Source organism: Myodes glareolus, chromosome 10 (assembly GCF_982192425.1).
Source record: "Myodes glareolus chromosome 10, mMyoGla1.1, whole genome shotgun sequence".
NCBI classification, from domain to species: domain Eukaryota; kingdom Metazoa; phylum Chordata; class Mammalia; order Rodentia; family Cricetidae; genus Myodes; species Myodes glareolus.
The window spans coordinates 84,678,773-84,701,920 of NC_142035.1; the positions used below are offsets into that span (position 1 = coordinate 84,678,773).

The window sequence follows — 23,148 nt, forward strand, 5'->3', positions numbered from 1 at the left end:
CTTTTACCACAGCATAAAACGCCGGGGAGGTGTGGATAGGTTCCTCTTCTGAGTCCATTATCTTGATAGTTAAAGAACATGAATGTCTCTTTAGAGTATCTTTAGTCCTGCAAAGTCGGACAAACACACCTACTCTCGTCACTCCATATCCTCCCACAAAACCAGAAGTAATGTGGTTCTGGTTCTTCAAGGTCCACTCAAAACCTAGTCATTTCCAAGGAGAATTGCTCCACAAGCTGTGCTCTTGTAGCGTATTTTCCATTCATATTACAACTGTTAACGCTACTATGTAGTAGTCTGGAATTCCGAATTACTGGGAATCACGAGTCTAAAGCTCAATATGGGAGCTAAGGAAGGCATTTAGAATTTGGAGCGAAAGCGTGCGGCGCAGACGGGGAACCGCAAACCCTCATCCGAGAAGCTCATGGAATTAAGAAGCGTCTGAGAGTGTTTAATGCAAAGGCGTAAACGTAAGCGCCACTCCAAGCGGACTTCCACTACAATTTTCCCCTTCCGGTTCCATTTCTTCCTGAAATACGAGGAAACCAGGTCTCATCGGCCAATCAACGCGCAGTCGTGAGGGCCGCCTCTGCCAATGAGAGATCCCTGAGCCTCGGTGGCGCGATGTGAGCTTGTGGGCGGGGCCAAATGCTGAATGGCAGGTGAGCGATCCACTGTCTTAACAGAAAATGGGCCGCTGAGCGCGGAGGAGGGGCGTATGGGCGGGGCCACTAAATGGACTCTAACCAATAGTAGACACAGTAAGCTCAAAGGAAGGTGAAGCCACCAATGGAGACATGGATATGGCGCTGTGGGCGGGCCTTGGGACCCAAGAGGGCGTCTGTCAGCGGCGTCCTAGGCGTCACGGCCGGCACCGCCTCCTCGCTCCATTCATTCGTTTTTTTTTTTTCTTCCCCATTCACGGTGGTAGTGAGGCCTAGTCGCGAACCATGGAGCGCACTCTCCCGGCCGCGGGTTTCCTGTACTGGGTGGGCGCGAGCACCGTGGCCTACCTGGCCCTGCGCGCCTCGTACTCGCTCTTCAGGGCCTTCCAGGTGTGGTGCGTGGGCAACGAGGCCGGCGTCGGCCCGCGGCTCGGAGAATGGGCAGGTGAGTGTACCGCCGCTAGCCGGCTTCTGCAGCGCGGAAACTCGTGCAGATCCTGCGATCATTGGCGGGTTCCGGAGGAGCTGACCTGCAGCCTTGTGGGCACGAAGGAAAACCTTTCTTAACTCCCTGGGACTTGTCCTTTGAAACCATCCTGAGTTGGCGGCCGGAGTCAGGTGCCTTGTCTGCTCTGTCCCTTGGAGTGTTTTTAATAAAGTTTCTCACTTGACTTGAAAACTGGCCTTGTGCTGTGGATGAGAAGCATAGGTGATAATAGGAGGAAGGGGTGCGGGGACAACGAGTTTCAGAAGTCCTGATCTTGCGAAACTTGCCTCTCCACTTGCGTGGATTGGGTTTCTTTCGTGTCATTTATAAAGTCCTTTGGGGAGTAGGGGAGGGGTCAGAGGATTCTTGCTTAACTATTCTGGAGTTCCAATGGGCAAGAAGCGCTGTGCTGGGAAAACGGCAAGTCTTCCTATCGTAATCGGCAGTACTTTTTGCAAAAGGGTTGAGAAAAAGTGTTTTCACAAAAAGTGAACAAAACACGGGAACCTTGTCCTTTTCGCGTGGCAGATTTTAAAAACTAGAACAAAGGTCGTACCAGAGAAGTTGAGAAAGTGGTGGTTCGGCTCCACCCCCTTTGTTTCTTCAATTCTTTTTGACCCTTGAAAAAATAGTTAATTGTTTTTGACGTATTTGTGGTTCTCTGGTGTTTTGTAATTCATTGTTCACTTCTGAACGTTTTATAGACTTTTGGGGTGTGGTTGTCTGTTGTCTTTGTGCAAAACACATCATGTTACTTTTCAGGTTCTTTGTTTTGTTGATTAAAGAACCTTTGAACAACTTAACGGGAAAGACATGACAGTTAACCTTTTGGGACAACGACCTAATATTATAAGAAAATATTTGAAGTAGAAATGAGTTTGTGAGGTCTTTCCTTGATGTGGGGCAAATAGTGATTTTATACAACTTTTCACAGTCCCTGGGAAAAACGTGATCAGCGTTACTAAGATCTAGATTATAATTTCACAATTGGCTGGCTCATATTCATTGTTTTCAGCTTGAAAAACTGGTTTCTATTTTTTTAAAAGTCATTATGACAGTAATGCCATAGGGAATCAGCTATCCAATAAGATACTTTTGCAAAGAAACCCTAGTGTTATTTTAGTTTTTCTTTTTAAAAATGTTTATACAGGCTAAAACTCACATGGTAAATGCATACATACACCCATATACATGGTGAACATCAAGGGAGGTGACATTGTTGTTGGAAAAGGAACATTTGCTCTTAGGCTTGGCTCCACAGGAAGGGAAATTGGTAAATTAGGGGAGAGTTTATTATGTAAAATTTAAAAAAGAAATTTGAACTGAACTTTGGGACAGGAGAGAGAACCATGGTGTCATACGATGAAATATTGTGAGGTCAGTTTATGCTAGAATTTTGGGAATTTTTTTAAACTGTATTTTAAATGCTGAAGCAAAAGAAGTGATTAGGGGTCGGCAAGATGGTTCAGCAGGTAAAGTATTCCTAAACTTGCCAACCTGATTTCCATGCCCAGGACTACCTACAGAGAGGAAGGAGAGACCGATCAGGCAAGTTCTGACATCTCTCCACACCCATGCTTTGGCATAGTTGCCACCTTCCCCCAAATACCCCCTCCCCAGGAAAACAACTATAAAACTAACTGGCCAGTTGTAATTTGTAAACATTTCCATGTAGCTTAGATCTTAAATACTTCCTTACGCTTCAGATTTGGGGAATCTTTAAAAAGCAGGATTCAAATGAGTTTTTTGAAGCAGTTGGATACAAATGGAGAGTAATAAATTACAAAACAAATTTGCAGAGGCAACACTTAGACTCTTAGGGTAAGTTGGGGAGAGTTGATGTTAGTATTAATTTTAATATGTAAGTAGTACTAGGCTTTCTTATAGACTTGCTGTCTTAATCTTGAGTGTTTATTCCCTGAGGTCTTTCAATAAATGCTAGTGGGAATTATCCTTAGGGAACTTTGCCTAGTTTCTGCTAGTGATATTAATTTATCTTCCTCTCTGTAGATAATTAAATATCTTTTTATGTAATAATTAGCGGTGGTTAGGTTTTTGTCAACTTGACATAGGCTTGAGTCATCTGGGAACAGAGAACCTAAACTGAGAAAGTGCCTGAATTAGATTGGCCTGTAGGCAGGTCTGTGGGGCAGTCTGCCCACTAATGATTAATGTAGCAGGCAGTACCACCCCTGGATTGTGTAAAAAGGAAGTTGAGTGAGTCGTGAGGAGCAAGCCAGTGAGTAGCATTCTTCCATGACCTCTGCTTCAGTTTCTGGTTCCCGGTTCCTGTCTTGAGTCCTGCTCTGACTTTCCTCCATGTTGGACTGTGATCTGGAGTTAAAAGTGAAATGAGCCGGGCAGTGGTGGCACACGCCTTTAACCCCAGCACTCTGGAGGCAGAGGCAGGCAGATCTCTGTGAGTTTGAGGCCAGCCTGGTCTACAAGAGCTAGTTCCAGGACAGGCTCCAAAGATACAGAGAAACCCTATTTTGAAAAGCAAAAATACAAAAAACCCAGAAAAACAGCAACAACAACAACAAAAAAAAGAAAGTGAAATAAACCCTTTCCTCCCTAAGTTGTTTTGGTTATGGTCTTTATCACAGTAGTAGAAAACAAACTAGGACATAATTGTTGCTGAATTAATAGCATAATAAAATTAGTAAGGTTGACTATTTAAGCAAATGGATTTGTATGTATCAGTTCCAATGCCACTAAGTGCTATTTCTAGATAAGGATACATTTGGAAAGTTAACATTTTATTTTACTTCTCTTCTTGTTCTTAGTATGGTATAACACTATTGGATGGGGCCATGGATCTTATACTAGCAATCTAGTGTGAATTTTCAGGGCAGAAACCCCTGTGTTCTGTTATCTTTAGCAGGCTAGGCTCAGCTGTCTGTCTCCAGATGATGGTGAAAACAGAGGAAAGTTTGCTTCCGTTGGCCACACTGGGAAAGGACCGGATGTAGGGCTCAGTGATCCCATGTGTCTTCTGCCAAAAACTATTCATTAAATAAAGGAAGAACTGGGCAAAGGGCATGTGGTATGTTGTATTAAGCTGCTTGTTTGTCCCAGCTGCCCAGAACCAAAATAATCACACAGAAACTATATTACTTAAAACACTGCTTGGCCCATTAACTCTAGCTTCTTATTGGCTAACTCTTACATCTTAGTTTAACCCATTTCTGTTAATCTGTATGTTGCCACATGGCTGTGGATTACCGGCTTAAGTTCCAGGCGTCCATCTTTGGTGGGGCTACATGGCTTCTCTCTGACACTGCCCTTCTTTTCCCCAGCATTCAGTTTAGTTTTCCCCACCTAGCTCTGTTCCCCTATAGCTCTGCTATAGGCCCAAAGTGGTTCTTTATTAACCAATGGTAATCACAACATATAGAGGGAAATCCCACATCAGTGGTATGCATAATTAAGCAGCTCTAGTCAAGGTGTGGTCTTGACCACCATTGACCCTTATCTCAATTCCAGTCCCATTAGATGGTCTAAGAAGTGTATTCGTCTCTGTCATCCTGTCTTAGTTGTCTTGTGAAGGGACCATTCTGGTTTCTAGTGGGTGTTCACTTCTGTTCCAGAGTATAGCTCTGGTTTCACAGCTAGTAGTCAACACCTGGGATGGAGGGTTTGTTCTACCGCCCTTCCTGGAATTTCAGACTGCACAGTTTACATGATTTCAGCAGCCAGAGAGTGAGAAAGACAGAGACAAAATGAAGACAGAGATGATAGGCTTTCCTCCTCCATTTGGTTACCTTATGGGCCCAAGCAGGGAGCCAGTGCTGTTTAGTAAATGCAGTTTGTAATTTCTGTTTTGGTGAGGGCCAGTGTATGGCAAATGGGACCCAGTGAGAGGATTATGTTGGGAAAGCAGTGTTAAATGGAAGCCTGTGAGGGAGATCAGAGCTGTCCCTGGAAGTGATTCCCAAACAGAGCTCTGAAGGGCCCTTGTGAGTTAACCTGATGAAGGGTCGCAGAAAACAGAGGGAAGAAAACCTTGCAGACCCCCCCCCAACACACACACACACACACACACACACACACACACACACACGGGGAAGGAAAAATCAAACCACCTTGGTATGAGAATTCTGTTAGCAGGGTCTGAGTAGTAAGGTTTTTGAATAGCCAGGCACTGGATTATCATTTTTTTCAAGGACGGCCATAACACCATAGTATGAATTGAAAAGCCTGTCAGAAGGACAGCTTTGTTTTATTCTCTGATTCACCTCCCCCTGCAGCAAAACAATGCAAATTTTGTCTTCTCTCCAACTGGGAATTCCAGCAAGACTCTACTTTCTAAAAAGTTATCCGTACCATTAAGTACAACAGCCTAGTCATAGGAGGGTTGGAGGAAAGAGTAGATAATCTAAAGACATTAACAATGAAGGTCTCTTACATTGTATTACATTGTAGTATATAGTTAACAGATTGGCTTTGGAGTTATCTGGGCAAGAGCAAGCAGTTTTGCTCACTAAACTGACCTTGAACAAAGACAGCTAACCTAAGTATAACTTTATCTTTTAAATGAGGTAAGTGAGTTCCTAATGCAATCTCTTGCATTTTCATGGGTAATAAGTAACATTGAACATATTTTGTTCATATACAGCCCACAGATTTGATTAGTAGGGATTGTTGTAATGAGGAAACATTTGTAGTCCACATAGCCAACTTCATGCTGACAGTCTGCAGTTATAAAAAGATCATTAGAAAGTAATGAGCCTGGCCACAGGAGGATTCTGTACTTGATAAACATTTGCCAGGCAGTTGTTTGTGTCTGGCTCCCTTTAATAAGTTCAAGCTAGGATAGGCTTAGAGACATTCAGTTTTTCAAGTACATTTGAAAAACCTTGAAGTCGTCTTTGATCCTTCTCCAGATTTAATAAATTCCCTTGACTCTAATTTCACAATACTCAGATACTAAGTTTCTAATTTCTAAGCCTTGATAATCTGTGTTTCCCCAGTTTCTCCCTGCATATGACCTGTGGAAATCTTGTGTCACCTTTTCATCACCAGCCCAGTTCTGGTATTTAGCTTTATTAGATGGAAAGCTTAACTAGGCAAAGTATCATTTCTTTGTGTCCCTGCTCGGATCCTAAGATGCTGGGCCCAGCTAGTGGAGCTCTGAGGTCAGGGTGCCAGGACTCAGGCCTGGGCTTCAGGGAATGGGGGCTGTCAGTCAGCTCCTCAGCAAGACTCTTGAGCTAGAGATTCTCAGTGGTGTCTGGAGCTTGCAGCAATTGCCGTGTTGGCTCTTCACAGCTCTTGCTTTCCCACAGCCTCAGCTCTCTGAAGCCCCAGCTCCTGGCTGTAATCTGGGATTCTTTTGCTGCTGGGCGCACCTAGGGCTGAGGACCCCAGGCGGATATTGCTTTTGTGGGTTTTTTTTTTTTTCTCAGACTCTTCTGCCCATGATAAAGATCTAGAATGCTCTAAGAATGCTGCTCATCCAAATCTCACCAATTTCATGAGTGTACTAGCTATTATGGGTGGGGGAGGTGCTCCTACCCAACCAGATTAAGGACAGGAAGAAGATCAGGGTGACTATGGGTGACCAGTCAGCTAAGGGTCATCTGAAGCTTTCATAACTCAAGTAAAGACTCCTGGATCAATAGCTATGGCAATCAACGCTTCTGGCACCTGGATAGATGGCTGTCTGGGGATTCAGTGGTTGAATATATACACACGCATGCATATGTGAATGCTGGAAACCTAACCTGTAGCCTCTGGAAGAACAGCCAATGCTCTTAATCACTGAGCCATCTTTCCAGCCTCTATGCATTCTTTCTTGACTGTATCTCTCATGGGTTTCTGTGTCTCAGACTTATTTATGCTTTTTTCTTCCTCTTTGATTATCTTATTCGTCCAGAGACACTAGTTTCATCAGGTGTTGAAATTGGTTTTATTGTCTGAGATAGTCTTTCTCCTGTTCCAATTTCATCTTTACACTTTCTGCTTGTAAGTTCTTTCTACTTTTTTAGAACATACATTGATTTTTTTTTCTCCTCCAGGCCTACACACAGAAGTCACTGAATGTTTCAGAGCGGTTACAATACTTTGTATGTGTGTTTGCACATTTGTCACTTTAGTTGTGGGTACATCGTATGTGTGCAACATATACACATCTGAGTGAATGAGTTATCTCATTTATTCTAAACTGTAAGCCCTTCAAGAGCTCATAATTTATTTAGTGAATAGTGTGTTTTGTTTGGAAGTGGGGTGATTAACTTTATTTTTGCATTTTGTAAAATAATTTGTGCATCCTCTTTGTTTTAAAACCGTAAGTATCATATACCTCTGAAACTCTAGATTGAAATTAACCAAGGCTGTTCCGACAAGACTGGTTACAAAGTTATGACAGCAGGAAATCGGTGGGGCATTGATGCAGGTGTTCTTAGCTCACTATGGGTGGTGTGACCCTTGGGCAGGTGGTTCTGGGTGAAGAAAGTAGGCTGACTGAGCAAACCATTGAGGAGCAAGCCAGTAAGCAACATTTCTCCTTGGCATCTGCTTTAGTTCCTGCCTTGGTTTTGGCCTGACAGCCAAATAAACCCTTTCCTCTCCCAGTTGCTTTTGGTCATAGCATTTATCACAGCCTTAGAAATTAAGCCTTGGTCACCCATTGAAGCATGGCTAGCCCATTAGAGGCTGCGTCCCTGAAGAAAACCAACTCCCTTTTCCTGCAGCCATCAGTTCCCAGTAGCTCCTCAGCTAGCGGTGGGAGTTCCTGAGTTGGGATTCTGGCTGGCTTGATTTTTGCAGGTCTTGTGCATTCATTTGCACTGTCATGTGTTCCTGTGCTCAGTGGCCCTGTTGCATGTTGGTTCTCTGCTACCTCAGCTCCAATTGTTTTGAACTGAGAAACTCTGTCAGTCCGTTAGTGGCATGATGACAAGTTACTCTTTCTTCTATTGTTTAGGATATATGTACACTATTACATTTAGTAACTATTTGAATATTAATAGAATCTTGGTAACACATTCATGCTTATATCTTCCTTATAAAATTGCTCTGAATAGGTTTTCTCCTATCAAGAAAGTTTTTTCAATTAGAGTGAATAAAATCTTGCTAATTGGGAGAGCTGAGATAAATTTGTGGAAAATGAAATTCTAGCATATTTGGCCAAAATAGTTTCTTAAAAATTTTGGATTTCTGGTGAAATAAATCCATGCCTTCTAGAACCCTCAACTCTTATTAAAAGAAATTCTTTTTGTTTGTATCTCATGTAGCACAGACTGACTTTGAACTAGCTAAGAGTGTCATTGCACTTTGGATCTTCCTCCACTTTCCAAGCGTTAGAATTGCAGGCTTGTGCCATCATGCCTGGTGTAACTTTTAGACTTTTATTTTAAAATACTGGAAAATGCTCCAAGACAGACTATGTATACAGAAACGGTAAATGCAAGAAAGTTAAACTGTGTATCAGTTCACAGGCTTAAGTTGGTTCTTGTCAGGTCACAGCAAGGAAAACAGTTATACAGTCAAGATTATGAATGTGTTTAGAGAAGGGTCAGGTAAGATAAATAATTCAGTGTTTAAAGGCAATTAGCTACACCTGAGGTAGATTGATAAAAAGCAGCAATGGGAGTGCTGAAAGCAGGCCATGATGGCAGAGTAGTGAAAATTCTTGAGGTGAGTTAGAAAAAAAAAAAAAAAAACAAGAGAGATGATTTGTTGTAGGTGGACTGTCCTTTCCTGGCCCCAGTTCTTCAATAACCAGCAAGGAGACTTAATATTATTTTTAAGTGCATGGTCAATAGCTCAAACTTATTACTAACTAGCTCTTATCATTTAAATGAACCCATTTCTATTAATCTACATTCTGTTGTCTGGTGTTACCTCTCTTTCATTTTATACCTCCTGTTCCTCTCTTGTTTGGATGGTGACTCCTCTGACTCCACCCTTTTTCTTCCCGTTGTCCTTAGTCTGGTTCTCCCACTTAATTTATCCTGTCTAGCTATTGGCCAGCTAGCTTCCTTATTAAACCAATCACAGTGACAGAATCACATTCACACAGTGTACAGAAGGATTATTCCACAGCAATTTATGGTACCTGGCAAGCATTACCAATCTGAAATATTCCCCAAAATCTAATGCCCCTGAGCATGTGCTGTCCTCAGAGTTTCAGATTTGGGAGTTTAGGATTTTAGATTTGTGGTTTAGTGTTCAGCTGATAAAATCTATGTGGATGTCCCAAAATTTAAAACACTCCAACAAATCCTGAAACACTTCTGATCCTGTACATTTTGGATAGCCAATCTGTAACAATGAGAAAGAATGCTGGAGAGCATTATCACACATTCCTGCAACTTGTGTGAAGAAAAAGATGGCCCCTTTAGCGAAAGAGCCTGAAGTTGTAAAGAAAGCACAGGTCCCTCTAGCCCTGAAGGGCACTATTGTACCACTTGGTAGACCCTCCCTGTACATAAAAAATGGGGGAGGGATTTGCTCCTTTTGTGTAGCATTGCAGGTTAATTTGATGGAGCCAACATTCTAGAGTCTCAGCTGTGCTCATAACCCAGTCCACTAATTCTGTGGATGACAGTGAATTGCCAAAGAAATATTGTGTAGTTTTAGTGTATGCTTTTCAAGGCAGTCAGGAAAGGGGACAGTTTCTTTTAGAAATTTAAATAATCAGTTTTAAAGTCCCCTTAGCATTTATAGTATGTAGAAAACTCATTCTCTAGATCGGTTTTTCTCTAATGACTGACATTAACTGCTCACAGTCAAGCTAGCTTCCAGTAGAAATATTGCCAGCCAAGCCCTAATGACAGCTGAGACTCCAGCCCTGTCACATGAACAGTACTGTTGCAGTAAACAAGCTCGCTAATCCCACACATCCAGTCCTAGAGTTTCGGTGTGGAACAGGAGCTGCTGCTTACCTGTGTCCCAGCACCTGTCGTTGCCTGTCATGTGAAGGGAGGCAATGATGCTTGTAGAGAATGTGGAGAACAACAGCTCCATATCAGGCTGGGCAGCAGCATTCTTGAATTCTGAATTAAAGGACACTGACTTCATGAGATGTTATTGTAACAATATCTTTGCAGAGTCCTTTTTGAGTATTCTCAAATGTTTCCACGCAACCCTGTGAGGAAGGTTAGTGCTGGTTTGCTACTTCTACATTATGTACCCGTGCCAGGGGGCGATACAATGGTGGGTGTAAGGGTTATACAGCTTTCAAATGTCAGAAAAAATTTAATCTTGTTTTTTTTTTTTTAAACTTCAAATTCCATGTTCTTTTCAATTTATTCTCCAAGTTTCTGAGTAAGGGTGATTTTAAGGCAATCGAATACATGCACAGGAGCTCATGAGTTGAAGCATTCCTCAAATGTTGCTTAAATGTGAAAGGTCTTTTTATGTCATGGCTATATCTAAATTTGCAAGACTTAAAGAATCAGCTGTGCTTGTTCAAAATAAATTGTAGGACTTGTACAGATCTACTGAGTCCAAAACTTTAGGAAAAGAATGCGAAGTGTGTGTGTGTGTGTGTGTGTCTGTATGTGTGTATGTGTGTGTGTGTGTGATTTTCCCCTCCTCCACTTTTCTCCCAGTGTAGCCCAGGCTAACCTTGAACTCATGTCTAAGCCACCTGTTGGAACTCTGGAATTACAAATGTGTCACCACACCTGTCCTGAAAAATTATTTTTAATCAGTAAAAATTTCTTCTTAAAAACCATTCCATTTATTTGGGGCCAGGGTGCACATGTAACATGGTGTGCCTGTGGAAATCAGGGGATTGAGGGAGTCAGTTCTCTTCTTCCACTATGGAATCCCGACTTATCAGGCTTGGCCATAGATGTATTTACCTGCTTAGCCATCTTGTCCACAGATAAAGATTCTTAAGGGACTAGAGAGATTGTCCTGCTCTGTAATCATGAGGACCAGAGTTCAGATACCAGCACATGTAACAAGCTGGATGTCCTGACAAATACCTGCAACCCCAACTTTCAGGGGTGGGGCCAGTGGAGACAGTATCCTCACTAGGATACTGTGAAACTTTCAGCCTAGCTGAAAAGACAGGAGAGAACATGACTCACTAGGAATAGATAGATAGATACCCAGTGCCCTCTTCTGGCCCTCTGCATGCATACAGGAGTAAGCATCCACACATAGACATTCAACACACACACCCAGATACAGGCATACAGAGCCTATAGAATATATAGCCATGCAATGGTGGTGCACATCAATAATCTTAGCACTTGGGAGGTTCTCTGAGACAGGTGTTCTCTGAGTTCGAGGCCAGCCTTGACTATAGAGTGCATTCCAGGACAGCCAGGACTGTTTCATAGAGAAACCTTGTCTCAAAAAAACAAACAAAAACAAAGAATAAATGTATGTATGTATTCATTAAAAATGAATTCTTAAGATACACTATTTTAGGAAACACTGTTGTGGTCAGCCTCCTCAATCCATGCAGATGCTTAAGCCAAGTATCCATTCTTCAGACCAGGGTTTGATTTATAATGGTGTTAAAGCTTCCAGTGTTTTCTGTATTTATTATGTGCCCACAACTTTAAATATTAGAGAATTGGCCAAATTCTCTATTTAAGAAGAATTGGCCAATTCTGTGTTTGTGTGCTTGAAACAGATTAAAAATGAAGGAAAACATTTGATTCTCGGTATGTTGCTATGTACTCAGAACACCTTCAGTGTGTCCCAGTTGTCCCTAGTTGGAAGCTGGGCGTGAGGAGAGAGGGTAGTCAGTAAAACTGATTTTGGGCAAATACAATAGAAGTTTTAAATTTTGCTATTTTTAGATAGACCCATAGAAACACAGCTGAAGACTTTGAAAATTTAACTGTAAAGAGCTGAAAAAGCAGTACTTGCTATTTTTTCCTGTTGGTGACTTTTTATTCACTCAATAATCTTAGCTTATTTTTGTTATATTTAGAGGAAAGAAAGTTTTAAATATGTTTTCTTTTCTTATAGGTAAATGTTTAAAAATGCCCTTTATTGTGGGGACTGGAGAGATAGCGTGGTGATGAAGAGAGCTTTCTGCTCTTCCAGATTCTGTGGGCACTTCACTCATTTGCATATCCCTCCCTCAAATGTATAATTAAAAAAATATAAATCTTTTAAAAGATTATCATTATCGCGAAGTTAATATGAGTTACTTCTTGGTGAAGATTCTTTTTTTCTTTATTTTATTTTTTGAGACATTTTTACTGTTACCTAAGCTGGCCTTGAATTTGTGATCTTTCTGTTTCAACCTTTTGAGTACTAATTCTTTTGTGTGTGCAAGTGTATGCTTATGTATTTCTTTTTTTTTTTTGAGACAGGGTCTCTCTAGGCTTAGGGCTCACCAAGTAGAATAGGGTAGCTAGTTAGGAAGCCCCAGGGATTTCCCTGTCTCCCTCCCCAGCACTGGGATTACAGTGTCTACTGATGTGGGATTCCCTTCTGTGAATACCATTGGTTAATAAAGAAACTGTCTTCGACCTGTGCAAGGCAGAGCTGAGTTGGGTGGGGAAAACTAAACTGAATTGTGGGAGAAAGAAAGCAGAGTCAAGGAGAAGCCATGTAGCGCTGCTGGAGACAGATGCCGGAACTTTACCTGGTAAGCCACAGCCTCATGGTGATACACAGATTAATGGGGATGGGTTAGTTTAGAATATGAGTTAGCCAGAAATACGCTTAAGCTATTGGCCAAACAGAATTTCAAATAATATGGTTTCTGAGTGATTATTTCGGAGCTGACCAGCTAGGAACAAAGAAGCGGCCTCCTCTAACAAATTGGCGCCTATATGGGGCCAAGTAAAATCCATTTAAAACCTGGGAGAGTTTGGGAAAAAATTCTAGGCAAAACAAAACAAAAACCAACCAACCAAAACAAAACAGAGTTAAGCATGGCTTAATGCCTTAGCTCCTTTAAGAGAGGTTTTCCTGGGGGCTGGAGAGATGGCTCAGAGGTTAAGAGCATTGCCTGTTCTTCCAAAGGTCCTGAGTTCAATTCCCAGCAACCACATGGTGGCTCCCAACCATCTGTAAGGAGATCTGGTGCCCTCTTCTGGCCTGCAGGCATACACACAGACAGAATATTGTATACATAATAAATAAATAAATAAATATTAAAAAAAAGAGAGGTTTTCCTGATTCAGCCATAGCAGAAAAAAAGCACACGGTTTTGAAATGGCAGCTCTCTAGGCTGTGTTGCCAGTATGAACTCTGGCTCTTTCAGGAGGCCAAGCCTTTAAATGGGATTTGTGGGCAGCCTGCTGTAAGTTACAAGGTGCCAGCATGGAACAAGCAGTATTGCAAATACTATGGTCTCTGTATGATTATTTTCAGGACTGAGCAGTCGGAAACAAACAAGTGACCTTCCTACAACAGTCTGCTACCCTGATTGCCTTTTTAAATGTGGGTTTTGTTAATTAAATTCAGGTGCTTATGCTTTCAAGGCACTTGCTTTACCAACTGAGTGAACTGAACTGTTTTCCTAAATTGTCATGACGATTCTTTAAACAGAAATTATTTTTTAGATTTATTTTATGTGCATGAGTCTAATGTGATGTTTTACTCCTTTACTCTTTTTGAGGGTTCCACCACCCAACTCCCAAGTATAAATCACACATCGGGGCTTATTCTTAGTTATGAATACCTGGCCTTACCTTGGCTTGTTCTTTTTAAAAATTATCCTAACCACCTTTTGCTTCTGGGCTTTTATCTTTCTCTATTTCTGTATACCTTTCTTTACTTCTTTCTCCGTGACTTGTTGTGTAGCTGGATGGCTGGACCTGATGTTCTCTTCTCTTTGTTCTCTTTCTGTTTCTCTTCCTTCTTTCTCCTTCTATTTATCCTCTCTGCCCATTAACCCACCTATCTTTGTTCCTGCCTTACTTTTGGCTGTTCAGCTCTTTATTAGACTATCAGGTATTTTTGATAGGCAAAGAATTACAGTTTCTCAGTGTTAAACAAATGCAACATAAACAAAAGTAACACACCTTAAAATGATATTCCCCAACACATAAGTGTTTGACTTGCTATATATGAATGTGTACTGTGTACATGTACCATGTACATTCCAGGTGCTCCTGGACATGAGAAGAAGGCACCAAATTCCCTGGAACTGGAGTTAATGAAAGCCATCTTGTGGGTGCTGGGAACAGCATATGATAAACTGCTGAGCTATCTCTAGCCCCTGAAGGAGGAGTCTTTGAAGGATCAAAATGGAAGGTAGAGGCAAGAGGAAGTTTAAGGTCATTCTTCCCTGCAGAGTGAATTTGAGGCCATCCTGGGCTGCATGAGACCCAATATAAAAAAAATTACAATAACAACAAACAGCAAGAGGGCAGTAGATTGAATAGAATAGCACAGGTGGTGGTATTTAAAGTTTTTTACTTTATTTTTTTATATTTTCTTTTATTTATTTATTTTTTTGTAATTTTATTAAATTATAAAAGTTTCCATTTCCGCCCCTCCTCCCACCACCCTCCCACTCCCCCCACTCCCTCTCCTCCTCCCTCTCCATCCCTAAGAGCAGTCAGGGCTTCCAGCCCTGTGGGAAGTTCAAGTTCCTCCCCCCTCCCTCCAGGTCCAGGAAGGTGAGTATCCAAACAGACTGGATCCGCAAAATCCAGTATATGCAGAGGAAACAAGTCCCAGTGTCATTGTCAATGGCTTTTCAGAAAGACTCCGGGCCAGCCACATTCAGAGAATCCGGGCACATTCAGAGAATCTGGTTGGATCGCGTCCTCGTTCAGTCCCAGTCCAACTGGCCTTGGTGAACTCTCATTAGATCAGTCCCCTTGTATCAGTGGGTGATTGCATCCCTCGCAGTCCTTATTTCCTTTTTCATTTTCTTCCTCCTTCTGCTCCTCATTTGGACACACATCGGAACACTGGACTTAACTCCCTAGGTCCAAACGAGAAGCAGAAGGAAAGTTTTTTCCTTTAGACTTTATTTTTTTTTTCAGAGCTTTTATGGGGCTGAGGGTGAACCCTAGGGGATTGTTGGTGGTAGACTAGGTGTAGGAGTTGGAGGTCAAGGAAGCAAAGACTGTAGGCGCTTTTTTTTTTTTTTTTTTTTTTTTTTTTTTTGGCAAATGTATGTTCATAGGGGTAAGGGAGACAGCATAGTTCAGGGAACTGTGAAGTGCTGGGGCTCTGCACTGGTAAAATGCAAAAAGAGGGAGCAGTCTTTGAGAAAATAAGTACTGTTCTGTCAGGTTCTGGGTGATGTCCATGCGGTCTTACCATAGGCCAACCCCAGGCTGAGCCCAGTGTTAGTTCTGTGCTTAAATCCTTTGACTTAACAGTTGGTGTCCAAAATTACTTGCTGTACTTTCTAGTCTAGAAGAGTTTGAATCTTAGCGCATAATATTTTAGGAAAGAGAGAATACTGTTTGTGGTTTGTTAGTTTTTTGGAGAACATTATTTTTGATCAGTCTGCATGTATCTCCCAAATCACTTTGTACTACAAATCAGTTTTGGACAGGAAGTACAATGGGAAATACAAGAGCTGAATCAGTATCTCAGCTTTATTTTGGTCAACTGTCCATGTCCCTCACCACCAGTTTGTTAGGTTTGTCTAAAAACTCTCACCTTGCCCATCTTCAGAGACACATGAGTCCTTGGAGGCACTGTAGAAGTGTAAAGCATTGTGCAACCTCTGGACCTTGGGCCCTTTCCCCACTTCCATTTTCAATTAGATACCTGGAAATAGAATCATCCCATGATTCAATCAAACTGTGTGAGGTTCATATTGCTGCTAGGCTTATTTTGGGTTCTGCTGCAGCTTTGTCATGATCAACACCTAATTCTCTTTCTGATGTGATTATCTAATATATGCCAGTTTTAGAGGGTAGCTAAAATAGATTCCCCTACAATTTTGTCAGTGTAAGCTCTATTTCTGAATCAAAAGTTCGGTTAGTTTAATCACGGTGTTAAAGACGTACCTTAAACTTTGAACTTAATGGGCATAAAAAGTATGAAAATGAATTAAAAATATAGTGAAATTATTACTAATGCAGTGACATTTCAACTCCTGTATAATTAGAAGATTTTTGTAGCTTGACATAACTCCCATTATTTTATTATAGGCATTAGTTAAGAGATAGTTAGGAGTTCACGTCATCTCTGTTTCAGTACCTTACTGTTCCCAGCTCCAGTTAAAAGGAAATTAGAAATGCTTTTTTAATAGATTTTTATTCATAGTTCAAAATTAGGTTCTTAGGATTATGCTATTATGACACAACAGTACCTATTTATAGCAAACGTAAACTCTTGGGTTTGAGATTTAACTGAGCGCTAGACTTATCTGCCATATATGAGGTCCTGAATTCAAGTTCCAGTACTATACAGGAGGAACAAAGTAACATTTTTGAAATGAAATATTTTTCAGAATTTGCTTTGAATCTTCTTTAAAAAATCATAAGGTTAGGATTGTATATTGAAGATTATCAAGTCTTTTAGAAATATTTACTTGAAAATTTATTATTTTGTTATAGAGATTATAAATGAATTATTTTTTAATCCACACTATTTATTAATATTACTGTGAATGGAAATACTTTTTACTCTTTGTGTTTTGGGTTTTGCCAGAAGCATTTTTTTAGACGATGAGTTGATTTGGATTTGCATGATAATCCTAGGAACATTAGTAGGGTATAAGAGAAGGGAATTATCCAATTTAGAGGGCACTGTTAGATGACTTGCTGAAGCTTAATGTCACTGCAGTGTTGACACTAGTGCAGAGCTCATGGTTCAGTTAATCCAAGGCAGGAGCCAGAAGTTCTGGTATTTATACACTAGAGGCCACTAGTCACTAGATGAAGTCTCAGTAGGGAGGAACATCCCTTTAGTAGAACTATTCTTCAGTGTGCCTGGGTGATACTAGTTTCAGCCATGAGAGGAAGTTCATGGGTGGAGAGATGCTAACAGAATGTGCTGCCCAGTGGGATGGTCAGAGGGGATATGGGCAGGATACTACTAACATAGCTGTAATATTCATCACAATATTTGCATTTGGTTCCATTTTCTTTAAACAAAGCAATGTGTGAGGATGGAGAACTTGTTCTTTAGTTAATAAAAGAAACACAGTCAAATGAAGCACGAGTTGATGTGTGTTACAGTCTTGTTGGTGGAGCTTTTATCATATCACAATGGTTGAATTACCAAAATTAACTACTGGTAATTAACTGTTGGTAATATAAATATATTAATTTCTAAAAATATAGGTGGCCATTAACCAAATATTTAGTGGACTCATAAGTTTGTTTTAAGTGTATGAGCTAACCTTTTCCTCTCCATAATTTAATACTGATTTATGATATGGAAAATGATTTTTACTGGTCTCCTACAGGGTAGCTACAACTCTTAGGTAAGTTGTAGCACATAGAGTAGGTTGCTTATTGACAGAATCTCAAATTTGTATAGGAAGTGAATACTTCAGTGGTGGTTGGGCCTTTTCTCTGCTGCAGGGATTAAATTTCACTTATTTCAGTGCTTGCTTTATCTTTGCCTTGCATGTTGGTTAGGGTTGGATAGTTGTAGCAGTGAATGCAAGTAGAGGTCTGCTGGAAGAAGGGCTTCTCAGATGCTCTCCAGAGCCTAAAAGATAGTCAAGAGAAAGTGTAATTATGTGAGAATGTGATGTTAGCAGGCATCTATGCTATTAGAGAAAACACACTGGGAAAGATCTAAGCTTGGAGTGTAGAGTAGAAAGATGGAAGGCGCTGGGTTCTATGAGCCTGGCACCAAGCTGCTGACCTCCGATGCTGGTGGAACCCTACACTGTTCTTGATTTTGAGATGATGAATCCCACTGTCCGGAAAAGGACTTCTATTGCTTGCCACTGGAGAACTTCTTAGCTATAGACTGAGGAGAAAGGGAAAAACTGTTCTTGTTTTAAATGCAATTTCATAGTTGATCAAAGTCCTCCATATCTAGATATAAAAGTCATTAACTTTTCTGAACTGGGTGTAGTGGTCTTTGCTTGCTATCCTAGCTCTTGGGAAATGGAGGAGGAAAAAAGATGCTGAGCAAAGTAATCTTCAGTAGAAAAGCCAGTGGTATGGGAAGTCCTCCTGTATATGTGTTGCTTTTATTGGTTAATAGAGAAGCTGCTTTCAGCCAATGGCTTAATAGGATAGTCAGGCTGGAAGATTTTATGTATGCATGTATGTGTGTGTGTGTGTGTGTGTGTGTGTGTGTGTATACATGTCATACATATATGACAGAGTCAGTGAGAAGCCATGTAGCTGCCTGCAGGAGACTGATGCACTGAAACCTTGCCAGTAAGCCACAGCCATGTGGCAATACACAGATTAATAGAAATGGGCTAATTTAAGATAAAAGATTTAACTCTTAAGCTATTGGCCAAACAGTATTGAAATTAATACAAATTTCTGTGTTATTACTTTGGGTCAGAGCAGCCGGGAACAAACGAACATCTTCCCTCAACAAATTGGTGCCAAGGTGCGTGACTACATCCATAAAACCATCAAACCTGAGAGAGAATTTTTTTTTTTTTGGATGGGCTCTGTTTGCTTGCAACAATTAAGAGCACTGTGTCTTCTTAAAGAGAAGTCTTACTGATTCAGTGGTAGCATAAAAAAAATGCGTGTTTTCAAAAGGGCAGTTTCCTGGTCCATGCTGCCAGCACGAACTCTTGACTCTTTCAGGAGGCCGAGCACTTGAATGGGGTTTGTGGACAGCGTGCTGCAAGTTACTTAGTGGTATCATGGGCCAACTGGTTACCAGAGTTGAGGTGGTGAGCGTGGCTCCCACCTAGCAGTGGTAGTGAATGGACTTCTGCCATGTTGGACTGGGAGGAGCCAAAAGGCAAAGCAGCCTTAGCCCTAGCCATGCCACTTTGCATTTTAAGAAGCAGTCCTGATCAGAAAAGGATTGCAGATACACAATAAAGATAAGTTCAGATAAAAAAAAGACCTCTAAATGGGCCAGTGTTGGATAAATGTACATAGGCTTGAGAGAGAGAGGAAAAAGAGTAAAGAGAGTAAAAGTAATATAAAAGAGTACAGACAGTCTTTAAGAAAAACCATGTAAATATGGAATGTATACAGAGTCTGGATTATGTACATTGTTGTGTTTTCTTTAAATTTTTTGGCTGTGAATAAGCTAAGCACAGAGAAACATTTCATTGTATGGGCTGCTAAACTAAACCAACATATGTATTTTAAAGTTATCTTGATTTCAAAATTTGGGTCTAAGGATTTGTTGCTTTGGAAAGGAGGTTCTTTTTGTTTCCACAGAGGATGAGAACCTGTGGATTCCTTCCAGACTAATATGGTTTGATGGACCAAGATCCTCTGAAATATCGCTGTGAACACCCCTAAAAGAATTACCTTGCCCAACAAAAAGCAGGGAACAGTTTGGAGGGAACTATGCCCAAATTCCCAAATATTGTTTATAAATGTTTATTTATATTTAAAGTGGGATATGCTATAGAGATTTGCATTGGTATGGATCTTGGTTTATTGATACAAATTTAAGCTCAATTTTGGTATATGTATATTTCTACTCTTGATTAAGGTATTGTGTTTGTGCAGCTCATTTAAAATGTAATGTATAATTAAGAAACACAGGTTAATAGTCATCTCTAATAGTCAAGCTTGTAGTCATGTTAGTTAGGTTTTCTAGTTATATAGAGATATATTTCAGTTAGAAAGATGATCTTCAACACTATATGGCATATAAAAAGTTTAAGAAATTAGAACTTTTCTTGACAATGATACACATCTGCTCCTGGCAGCACCAATCTACTTCAAAAAGGAAGATGGGCATCGGGGAAGCTCCTTGTGGAGTTTGCTAGCCATTTGGGCAGAAGGCTGCTCTTTCCTGGACTGCTTGATATTATGCTGCATGAACTGAACATGCAGGACACACAGAAAAGTGACTGCTGAACTTGCCTAAAGGTGAGACAGTTTTTCGGGGTTCCTGCTTAATGAAAGAGTCTGCCAAACATTCTGCAAGACACAGAAGAAAGTGACTGAAAAACTGCCAATGTTGGTGGAACTGTCTTTGAAATTTCCTGCTTCATTGAAAAGTCTGCCAGATACTATGGGCCAGTAGACTGAAGATGGATGCCCGGACATTACAGTAGAACTTTGGGTGACTGTCCAGGCAGCAAGATGTCTCTATTGACTCTAGAATTTTGGAAGTTGCTTACAATTCTCTTCCTGTTTACGTAGGTAATATATCCTTCTGTACTCTTTGATGTAGTTGAAGAATAGGTAGTTATAATAATAGTTTTTCTTAGTTAAGAGAAAAGATAAGATAGATATAAATATTGTAACTGTAATTCTTGCTTGATACCTGTTTTGTTATATGTAATCTTACTATGTTAAAGTTAAAATCTTCTTTGTATTTAAACAGAAAAGGGGAAATGGTGTGAGAAGTCCTTCTGTGTATGTGTTGCTTGTATTGGTTAATAAAGAAGCTACTTTTGACTAATGGCATAACAGAATATAGCCGGACTGGGAAAGATCTCTCTCTCTCTCTCTCTCTCTCTCTCTCTAGAGAGAGAGAGAGAGAGAGAGATGTTAGATGCACTGAAACCTTGCCAGTAAGCGATACCCACATGGCAGTACACAGATTAATAGAAATGGGTTAATTTAAGATATAAGAGTTAGCCAGAAATACACTGAAGCTATGGGCCAAACAATATTGCAACTAATACCAATTTCTGTGTGATTATTTGGGTTGGAGCAGCCAGGAACGAATGAATATTTTCCCCAACAAACCATTCCCAGAGAAATCACAATACATGATCTCAAATTATACTACTGAGACATAATAACAAAAACTGCACAATACTGGTAGAAAACAAAATACACAAACCAAAACATGTAAAAAAACAATAGCAAAACCAAAAAGTTCATTCTAATATACACAGTGAATCTTAATCCAGTCCAGGCTACATGACATCTTGCCTCAAATAAATAAACAGTAGCTTTTGTATATAGCAAGCACAAACTTGCCAAGAATGAAATCAGGGAGAAATAGTAACTAGGTCTTTTTAAAAAGATATTTATTTATTTATTATGTATACAGTATTCTGTCTGTGTGTATGTCTGCAGGCCAGAAGAGGTCACCAGACCTCATTGCAGATGGTTGTGAGCCACCATGTGGTTGCTGGGAATTGAACTCAGGCTCTTAACCACTGAGCCATCTCTCCAGCCTGAATAACTAGGTCTTTAAGTGGCCTCCCGTATTTGCGTTAGCTGAGCATGGATCACCTCTTTTGGAGGTTTTGGTCCAGTGTGCTCCATAGCCATTAACACTGGAGTATTGCCTTGTTTACTCGCTGTTGTTGGGACCTTAGCTGTAGGAGACACTTCAGCAGAAATATTAGAGCTGCCACCACCCCTCCCATAAGGCACCATGCAAGAAGTTTAGGTGGGTCTAGCAGGGATTTTATGTGATCCCATACTTGGCCAAAGAATAGAGTAGATAGGTCCAATGAATGGACTTGTGTTGAGTTTGTTAAATGTTTACAGCTGGGCAAGGGTAAACCAGGTAAAAGCTTGTGTAAATGAAATTGTTGATGGAGGAGCCTAGCCTGTTCCAGCAAAGGCAAGGACACTGTCATAGTCATAATTAGGTGGTCTACTCTGTGGTTGCCTGTTGCTAACATTCCTGGCAGCCCCTTCTGAGACATGGTATGGGATATGTGCCAGGGGTGTCCTCTGGACTGTAATAAGTCTTGAATAGTTTGCATGGTTTTGGAGCCGAAGTCATTTTGGGACTTTAATTTTGCAAAAGCTGATATTTTGCATGCTTATGTGGCATAGTGGCTAACTGAAAAATTATTTATGGGTTCTGATTGAGTCATTTCCAATACCTTACAGACCACCAATAACTTCCCTAGTTGTACTGATCCAGGATTTGGTTGGGTATAGGCTCTTTTTGTATGATTAACTTCCATTATTATTAACCCAAATTAGTTTTATTGGCATCTGTAAAGGCTATAATGACCTGAGGGATGGCATTTTTTGATGGTGTGGCATAATTTTTTATCTTTAATTTTAAAAGGCGGAGGGCAGAAAGTCATTTGTACTGAGGGAAATGATTATCCAGCAGGCTCATACTGGACCTAGCAACCACTTTAAAACAGACTTCCTCTCTAAATGGTTTGTTGTTTTTGCTGGTTTTGCTTATGACAATCAATGTCTTTGCAGTCTCTATCTTTAACTGTAACTCCTGGGTCAGGGAGTACACCAATTACTACAAGTAGCTGCCGACTGGCCTGAAGGGCAGCAAATGGCTTATTTTCATAGACTGTCCCAGGAAGCTGGCTAAGTTCATAGAGCATGAGCAACAGGAACTCCCTGCTGCCACCTTGGCTCTGGAAGAGGACCTAAAGGTGTTCCACAATGCTCTCAAGCTAGCTCACAAAGACACCAAAGTCTCTGTAAGAAACTACTGATGTTTAAGTAACCTCAGCAGAGAGAACAAAAGTATTGGTGCATTCTGTCCTTTAAATGACACCTACTAGTGATCTGCCTAGTGGATGAGAACCAGTTCATCTTAACCATTGCAAACCAAGACACACCACTTACTTCATGTACCAGGAGTGTGAAGCCGTTGTCTAGTCTATCATTCATATCAGAACCCATTGGGAACTTCTACAGTCTCATGCCCAATAATAGCCCTTTTGTCATTTAGGGCATTAGGTCTTTGGATGAGCCCTGTGACAATCATTACGTAAGTGACCAGACTATCCACATCCCCAACAAGTACAGTCTGGCAGGGTGGAATTATTGTCCTTCTCAAGTTTTACGTTGACCAAGACATTGATGGAAGCCGCAAGGGTGGAAATGTACCTGTTCTGTGTGTCAGTATCACGGGTGGCCAACACCCACTTACGAATATCCTTATTTCTTTTTTTTTTAATATTTATTTATTTATTATGTATACAATATTCTGTCTGTGTGTATGTCTGCAGGCCAGAAGAGGGCATCAGACCTCATTTACAGATGGTTGTGAGCCACCATGTGGTTGCTGGGAATTGAACTCAGGACC

The 23,148-nt window shown here is 40.7% G+C and overlaps 1 protein-coding gene across 1 annotated transcript in view; it reads left to right on the forward strand.

The window, feature by feature from the left end:
* Positions 1-906: 906 nt before the first annotated feature.
* The window catches only part of Hsd17b12 (hydroxysteroid 17-beta dehydrogenase 12), a 133,307-nt gene continuing 111,065 nt past the window's right edge, over positions 907-23,148 (forward strand). Inside the window, exon 1 of the mRNA XM_048443581.3 lies at positions 907-1,110. Within this exon, the coding sequence (XP_048299538.1) occupies positions 951-1,110 (160 nt within the window). The 5' untranslated portion in view covers positions 907-950. The remainder of the gene's footprint in view (positions 1,111-23,148) is intronic.